At 52.7% G+C, this 8,703-nt stretch overlaps 1 protein-coding gene across 1 annotated transcript in view; it reads left to right on the top strand.

The window, feature by feature from the left end:
- Positions 1 to 8,703, top strand: part of BMP1 (bone morphogenetic protein 1) — a 46,776-nt gene that overhangs the window by 7,544 nt on the left and 30,529 nt on the right. Inside the window, exons 5-8 of the mRNA XM_011968846.1 lie at positions 28 to 206; positions 920 to 1,025; positions 2,781 to 2,905; positions 3,453 to 3,568. Of these exons, the coding sequence (XP_011824236.1) occupies positions 28 to 206; positions 920 to 1,025; positions 2,781 to 2,905; positions 3,453 to 3,568 (526 nt within the window). The remainder of the gene's footprint in view (positions 1 to 27; positions 207 to 919; positions 1,026 to 2,780; positions 2,906 to 3,452; positions 3,569 to 8,703) is intronic.

Raw genomic sequence — 8,703 nt, forward strand, 5'->3', positions numbered from 1 at the left:
CCCCCCTGAGCTGGCCCCGCCCTCCAGGTGCTGCTCCTACGTGGGTCGCCGCGGCGGGGGCCCCCAGGCCATCTCCATCGGCAAGAACTGTGACAAGTTCGGCATCGTGGTCCACGAGCTGGGCCACGTCGTCGGCTTCTGGCACGAACACACTCGGCCAGACCGGGACCGCCACGTTTCCATCGTTCGTGAGAACATCCAGCCAGGTAGGTACCTGCCCCTCGGTGCGGCCTTGGTGGGCGGCTCCTGCCCCAACCCCCACCTCCAGGGACCCTGGGGGCAGTAGGAGCCGCTCCTGCCAGCCGTCATCGCCTGGGCCCTCAGCGCTACCCTCAGCCTGGGTTGAGCCGGCCCTTACCTTTGAGGCATTTCCTCCTCCGTGGCAGATCAAGGACCTGCATCCGTTGTGGAGCTCCTCTGGGGGGCTGGGCCGGGTCCTGGTCCTGGACAGCGGTAGCCCGGGCAGCCTCTAGGGTGGGGCATGGGCGTAGTGGGCCCGTCCTCGGGACTGCTCAGGCCTTTCTCCCCACCTTTGCCCACTTTCTGTCCTCTGCCTGGTCTGACCTCTGAGGGCTTTTCTCTCATTTTCTCGATATCTCTGTCCCTCCCTTCCCACCTCCTCCCTCTCTCCCAGGCATTCTCCACTCTTCACTGCTTCCTTCTCAGCTGCGGCTCTATAAATGGGTGCTTTCTTTCCATGTTCCCTTGAGTCCTCCATTCACTAGGCCCTCTGCTGGATAGGACTCTTCCTGAGACCCTCCCCACTCCCCAGGCTCCCCTTGGCTGCTCCCCGGATCCTCAGGTAGGGGGGCCCTCTCAGATACAGGAAGGACCCCATTCCTGCCCTGGAAAGGGAGTGTTGCGTCCCAGGCAGACCCACTCCCTCCCTCCCCACACACCCTTTTCCTGATCTTCTCAGGGCAGGAGTATAACTTCCTGAAGATGGAGCCTCAGGAGGTGGAGTCCCTGGGGGAGACCTATGACTTTGACAGCATCATGCATTATGCTCGGAACACGTTCTCCAGGTAGGAGATGGGGTCAGGGCTGGGCCTCTGCTGGGGCAGCCCCACCCTGCCCTCTGTAGGCCATTCTCCTTCTGCCTCCCACTTCTGGGGCAGTGACCCAGGAAAAGAGTGGCCCTCCGGGGGACTGTGGCCTCCAAGCAGAGGGTCCACGGATGCTGCCTGCCCTCCTGTCCTCTTCCATGGGTGGGGCTGTGGCAGGGCCTTACCACTGTGTGCACCCAGGGCACCTGGCGGAGGAGGCTGAACCCAACCACTGTGCAAGCCAAGCAGTGTGGGGTAGCCCCAAACTATCAGCCCAAAGGGTGCTGAGCTTTTATTTGTGGGCCATTTGTTTGTTTTTGTTTTTGTCTGAGACAGGGTCTTGCTCTGTCACCTAGGCTGGAGTGCAGTAGCACAGTCATGGCTCACTGCACCTCAAACTCCTAGGCTCAAGCAATTGTCCCATCTCAGCCTCCTAAGTAGCTAGGATGACAGGTGCACGCCACCATGACTTTTTTTGAGAGATGGGGTCTCACTATATTGCCCAGGCTGGTCTCGAACTCCTGGGCTCAAGCAATCCTCCCACCTCGGCTTCCCAAAATGCTGAGATTACAGGCATGAACCACCATGCCCAGCCATTCCTTTTTAATTAGTCTGCTTTTTTTTTTTTTTTTTGTAATTGGTCAGTTTGCATGAAGCCAGGCCCCTGCCCTGGACTAACCCCCATGCCCAACTCCAAAGCACATCCTCCTTATCCGATGCCCAGGTCCCCAGAAGCCACAACTAGAACCCTCGAAGGTGGTGGCCCAGCCTCCCCTCCCCCAGGCTTCTCCTTAGCAGAGTGTGGGAAACGGCGCCTCCCTCCTCCTCACACTCCTTCCTGGCCTGGCCATTCCCAGGCCTGGTGCTTTGCTCATCCTCTGTCTGTGTCCCAGACAGTGGCCCTGCCCCCTCTTCTCAGTGCTTCTACCCGATCCACTTTTCCTGCCTGCAGACCTGCAGGAACAGAGACCAAGGAGGGGTGGTGAGGTCATTCTGCCCCCCCACACCCACAGACCCGGCCTTACATTTCCCACCGCATCCCACCGCACCCCCTGCTGTGATCCACCCAGCTGGGTGTGAGTCAGGGGCCCTGGGGAGGTGGAGGGCTGCCTGCCTTCCCTTCACTCTGCTCCTCCCAGTGCAAACACCCAGGATTCAGAAGGGAGGAATGGGGGGTACAGGAGACACTGATAGATGGGGAGCTGGTGGGGCTGTCCCCGGGGCTTGGTCTGGCTGCAGTGGAATCTGCCTTTGGCCTTGTTCCAGGTGCATTCAGATGCAGCCTGTGCCAGCAGGGTGAGTAGCTGGCCTAGGGAGTCCTGGGAGAAGTTTAGTTAGGGCTGGAGCGGCATGAGGGGCTGCAGAAGCAGGGGCCCAGTGGGGTTGGAAAGATGACCCTCTAGGGGCCTGTAGCTTTCCTGGGGCTGGGAGTCGTGGCCAGCCTGAACTGGGGGCACCAGTGGGTCTCAGGGCACCCTGGACCTGCATCCCTGACCTCCCAAAGTGTTCCTGGGGCTCCCCCGACTCCTGTGGTGTGGCTGCCACGGAGCAGGGTGGCTGCTGGTCAGTGGGCAGTGTAATGACAGGGTGAGACGTCTCCACCCGGCCCTGACCCTGCTGAGGAATGTCTGAGCTCCAGCAGGGTCGCGACTTGTGGGTACAGATGGGCATGCCACCCACTCCCTGCCCACTGTCCACAAGACGCTCACCCTTCCTTCTCTCCCTCTTCTTCAGGGGCATCTTCCTGGATACCATTGTCCCCAAGTATGAGGTGAACGGGGTGAAACCTCCCATTGGCCAAAGGACACGGCTCAGCAAGGGGGACATTGCCCAAGCCCGCAAGCTTTACAAGTGCCCAGGTCAGGGCAGAGAAGGGATGGGTGAAGGCGTGGAGGGCAGGGCCTGAGGGAGGCAGAGGCCAGGTGCCTGGTGCTACCAAGAAGGCTTAGGCTGCCTAAGTTTTAGAGAATGATGTGGCGGGGGAGGGGACCCCATAGGAGGGGCAGTGTCCAAGTGAAGGAGGCCACTGGGTGTAGGCTCAGGTGGTGGTCAGAAGCTGAGCCGCCACCTTCTGAGGGTCTGTAGGGGCAGAAGTGGGGAACAACAGGGCAATCCTAGGAGAGGGAGGTGGTGGCACGGAGCCCCACCAAGGGAGCTTGACCTTAACTCTGGAACCCATATTGCCTTCACAAACAGGGCAGCGCTGGGCTGGGAGGTAGGATGGCGTGTGCTGTATGTGAGGCAGAGGGGGTGGATCTTACAGGGACAGGACTGCTGCAGACACCCTCCCACTCCTCGGGCATTCTCCCCTCCCTCAGAGGATGCCAGGGCTCAGGGGTTGGGTGAGCCAGAAGGTGGGGGGATTTGGCGCCTGCAGCCCTGCCCTGTCATTTCCTTTCCTCACAGCCTGTGGAGAGACCCTGCAAGACAGCACAGGCAACTTCTCCTCCCCTGAATACCCCAACGGCTACTCTGCTCACATGCACTGCGTGTGGCGCATCTCCGTCACACCCGGGGAGAAGGTACGTGTGGGCTCGGCCTCTGAGCCTTCCCCTCCCCTGCGGGTCACCATACCTCAGGGACTTCCCCCACGGTGGGGATCAATATGGGTACCAGCGACCTACCTGGTTACCGTAAATGCATTGAGTCCACAGCGCTGATGGGGCACTGCTGTGGGAAGGGGCTCCTGGCATTCACCGCCTTCCCCGGTATCTCCCAATAATTGTAAATTAGTGTTAATTTGCAGATAGCACTTACTATGTAGGTCTATTTTGATTATCTAGTTCTTCTTGGGTGCTTTTCCTACGTCACCTCTTTTATGGCTACCTCCACCTTTATTTTACAGATGAGGAAACTGAGGCACAGGGTGGTTAAGTAACTTGCCCAAGGTCACACAGCTAACAAGGACTGAGGTGGGATTGGAGCCCTTCTCAGGTCTGGGTTCCCTTGGATGAGCTGCTCAGCCTGACCTTCAACTCTCATCCATCTCATCAGGGCTTGGGCCAGGGGCTCCTGAAGGGCTCTTCCCAATTCTGACAGGCTCTGGTCCTGGGAACGATTAAGGAATGATAGAAGTATCTCCAGCAGGATGCTGCCTGGTGGGTCTCTCCTTCCCATCCACCCTTCCTCTTGCTCAGGCCAGGACCCTCCGGTCTTTGCTCTGTGGGCCTGATTTTTTGTTTCTGGCTCTCCACTGGCACTCTATTTCTCCTTCCTCTACCTGTCACCTGCTGTATCAGTTCTGATCCATAGAGAAAGCTCAGCTCCACCTTCTGTCTTACCTTGTGGAGAAGTGCCCAGTTCTCATACTTACTGCCACATGGGGCTGGCTTCGGGCACCCTACGGGATCGGGTCAGAGCTGTCTCCATCTTCACAGTCTAGCTCGGATGTGACCTCCTTCAGGGAGCCTTCCCTACTCATTACTAATTGGTGGCAAGCAGGGTGGACACCGAGTGTGGGGAGGGCCCCCAAGCCTGTCCGGTCAGGTTTCCCACTGCATGGTTGATTATCCCTGTTTGAATACCTAAGGTGATGAGAGGCTCACTACTTTTCAGAATAATTCATTCTGTTCTCTAGCCAGCTCTTTTTTTATTTTTTCTTGAGATGGAATCTTACTCTATCACCCAAGCTGGAGTGCAGTGGCGCGATCTCAGCTCACTGCAACCTCTGCCTCCCAGGCTCAAGCGATCCTCCCACCTCAGCCTCTCGGGTCGCTGGGACTGCAGATGTGCGCCACCATGCCCGGCCAATTTTTTTTCTATTTTTGGTTGAGACAGGGTTTCGCCATGTTGCGCAGGCTGGTCTTGAACTCCTGACCTTAAGTGATCCTCCTGGCTCAGGCTTCCAAAATGTTGGAATTACAGGCGTGAGCCACCACACCTGGCCTGTAGCCAGGTCTTAATGTTACAACATCTCTTCTTCTCCCTTAAGCTCCTTACTTGCTCTAGTACTTTCCTCAAGAGCAATTTAGGATAATTCACTCCCTCTTTCCCATGTCAGTCCTCGTAACGAGGGGAGATTACTCCCATCCCTCCTTAGAGCCATTCACGGTCTTTTCACAGAGTCTGGACCTCTGCACCAACCCCAAACCTTCTGTGTCCTTCATATTTTTATTGCTCCCAAGAATGAGCTACAAGACTTTCTTTTCCTTGATTGGGACACGATTCTTAATGTCATAGTGCAGCGTTGAGCTGGATTCGATTCTATTATTGGTTGCGTTGTTCAGTTCGACATCTCAAGATCATTTTGAATCAGAAAGTCACCATTCATCAGGTAGCCCTCCTCTTACTTCTGCCATGAGCTCCTTTGATAAGCATGTCTTCTAGGTCTGCATCCTGGCCTTTGATCAAAACATAGAACAGCACACAAACCAAAGAAGAACCAAGATTTCCCTCCAAATTGACATTAATCTGTTAATCTAGGCTTTGAGAAGAGTTATTACATCCGTTATGATGCCACTTAAAGTCATGACTATCCAGCCACAGGTGACCACCAGTTGACCAGGATGTGCGCTCCTTCTGAGACCATACCTTGGTCATCTTTCTATCCTTGGCCCAGGAAGTGTTTCATAAATGCTGAATACGTAAGATGCAGCACCTTAGCAAATTAAATCTACTGTTCCACCAGTTGATAAAACCCCTTTAAAAAGGAAGACAAATGTGTTCGACCTGCCTTGTTTCCAGTGAACCCAAACTGGCTCCTAGTCATCAAGTGTTTCTTTTCTAAGTGGTCACAGAGCATCTGTTTCATTGGGGATTGACGTTTGGCCCAGTGGTTTGCAATTCCCAGAATCCGCTCCTTACTCTCCTTCCAGTACACACACCCCTTTGAAGACTGGGAAAGCTTTTACTCTGAGTCCTGCAGATTACACATGCTGATCACATCTGCAAATTATTTGACTGTCTCCTCTGATGTCATTGATGAGCTTGGAGACAAAAATCAATGTAGCGAGATGCTCACGGGCTCTCCTCCTTCTGTGTTATTGAGCTTCTATTTCCTTTTCAAACAATGCTTATTTTCATTTGTTGTAATTTGAAGATCATTCTTACATAGGACAGATTTTTATTGAGAGTTGAGTAATTCTGGCTTCGCTCTTGGTTGACATTCTACCATCTTCCCTTAAAAGTGAACCCGTTCTTCCTTGTTCTGAATCTCTCTTAAAAATGGCAATTTTGGCCAGTATATGGCCCACGCCTGTAATCCCAACACTTAGGGAAGCTGAGGCAGGAGGATCACTTAAGGCTAGGAGTTTGAGACCAGCCTGGCTAACATAGCGGAACTCCATCTCTACAAAAAATTTTAAAAATTAGCTGGGTGTCTGGTGGGTGCTGGTAGTTCCAGCTACTCGGGAGGCTGAGGTGGGAGGATTGTTCGAGCCTGGGAGTTCAAAGCTGCAGTGAGTTATGATTACACCACTACACTCATGCCAGAGGAACAGAGCAAGATCTTGTCTCAAAACAACAACAAAAAATTGCATTCCTTTTTTGCTGTTTTCTACCAGCTATGCCCTGGCTTCCTTTGTTTCCCTCTAGAGGGTTCCCATTACTCCAGCCTTGGGAAATCTCACCCACTGATAATAATAGCAATAACTAACTGACTGAACATATGATTGAGCAACTATGTGCTAAATTATTATTATTATTATTATTATTATTTGAGACAGAGTTTCATTCTTGTTGCCCAGGCTGTAGTGCAATGGCACGATCTCAGCTCACTGCAACCTCCTCAGCCTCCTGAGTAGCTGGGATTACAGGCATGTGCCACCACACCCAGCTAATTTTGTATTTTTAGTAGAGACAGAGTTTCTCCATGTTGGTCAGGCTGGTCTCGAACTCCCGGCCTCAGGTGATTCGTCCACCTCGGCCTCCCAAAGTGCTGGGATTACAGACGTGAGCCACCACACCCGGCCACGTTAAATTCTTTATGTGTGTTATGTCCAACATTATCGCACAGCAACATTATGGGCCAGATGCTAACATTATCCCTGTTTTGGATATGAGAAAACAGGCTTGGAAAAATTTAGTAACTTCTCCAAAATTACACAAAATTGGATTATGACACAAGAGTCGGTGATTGCGATACTATATGTGTTCTAAAGCCCTGCTGCATTTTGACAATGACTTTAGTGCTCTTCAGCAAACCTGTGTGCCTACCATGTGCCCAGCCCTGGGCCAGCCACCGGAAATGTACAGACGCGCAAGACAGTCGCTGGCCCTGAGCAGCGGAGTCAGGTGGCACGCTACTTACCTTCCTGTCCGGGAGTTTTATGCAGTCGACAGGGGTATGGCATCTGGGCTAGGATCAGCTTCCTTCCCTGTTCTTCCTAGCTGGCCTGGGCTGGCACTAGTCTCTCTAGTGGACACACATGGCCTTGCCCCCAAAGCCTCTCTCTCTGCCTTGGTGCTGCTTCCACGGCGATTCCCAGAGGACTCCTGTCCTTTTTTTCAGAAGCCTGCCTGGGGCTGCAGAAAGAGAAAAGGGCTAAGTATAAAAATTCCAGATTAGTCAACGAGTGGTTGTAGAAGTACCGAAGTAAAAACTAGCCACAGTCCCGAATGAAATTGGAGAGTTGTAAGGGAAGCCAAGTGACACCCTGGGGACATGAACATTGAAAGGACCTACAGAGCCTGGTGTAGTAGAATACTAACGGCCTCTCTATTGTTTAACGATTATGTACCACAGAAAGCATTAGGCACCTTACATGCAGGACCGCAAAGGATTAGGCACCTTACATGCAGGACCTCGCTATTCCCTGTAACACTTTTACGACCTAGGTACTGTTATCCCTACTGTACAGCCAAGAGAATGGAGGCTTCAAGCGCTTGAATAAATCTCCCCAAGTTTACACAGGTAGTAGTGGTGAAATTGGCATTCGGTTCCAGGACTTTCTGACTCCAAAGTCTATGGTCTTTCAAAGGTAAACCTGAAATAATGCCGCCTGCTTTAGTGGATGGACTTTGACATCTATTTTGGCTGTGGAGAAGTTGTTTTTCATTTGCCTCCCAATTCTCAGCTTATTGCCAGAAATGTGAATGATAAGTAAATCTTACCATATACAATTGATTTTGCCTGTCTTGGGTATGTCAAAGTAAAAGAGTCAACTGGAAAGCCTTCTTTTCAGATCCCCCGAGTCTACACTCATGTAATTAGCAGCTGGCGCGGAGAGGACTGACAGTGGTTCCCCAGCAACAGAGGAGAACCTTTATGAGGAGAAGACGGTTTTAAGAAGGGAATCGGCTGGGTACGGTGACTCACGCCTGTAATCCCAGCACTTTGGGAGGCCGAGGCAGGTGAATCACTTGAGGTCAGGGGTTTGAGACCAGCCTGGCCAACATGGTGAAACCCCGTTTCTATTAAAAATGCAAAAATTAGCTGGGCGTGGTGGTGCATGCCTGTAGTCCCAGCTACTCGGGAGGCTGAGGCAGGAAAATCGCTCGTGCAAACCCGGGAGATGGAAGTTGCAGTGAACCGAGATCGTGCCACTGCACTCCAGCCTGGGCGAGAGTAAGACTCAGTCTCAAAAAAGGAAAAAAAAAAAAAAAAAAATGGGAATCATGGTCAGCGGATCAAACATTTGCAGAGGAGCCAAGAAGATAAGAACTTTTAGAGCTGGCAGTATCCACCCTCATTCCCATCCCTGCCTCCTGATATGCTACC

Source organism: Mandrillus leucophaeus, unplaced genomic scaffold (assembly GCF_000951045.1).
Source record: "Mandrillus leucophaeus isolate KB7577 unplaced genomic scaffold, Mleu.le_1.0 Scaffold86, whole genome shotgun sequence".
Taxonomy (NCBI): Eukaryota; Metazoa; Chordata; class Mammalia; order Primates; family Cercopithecidae; genus Mandrillus; species Mandrillus leucophaeus.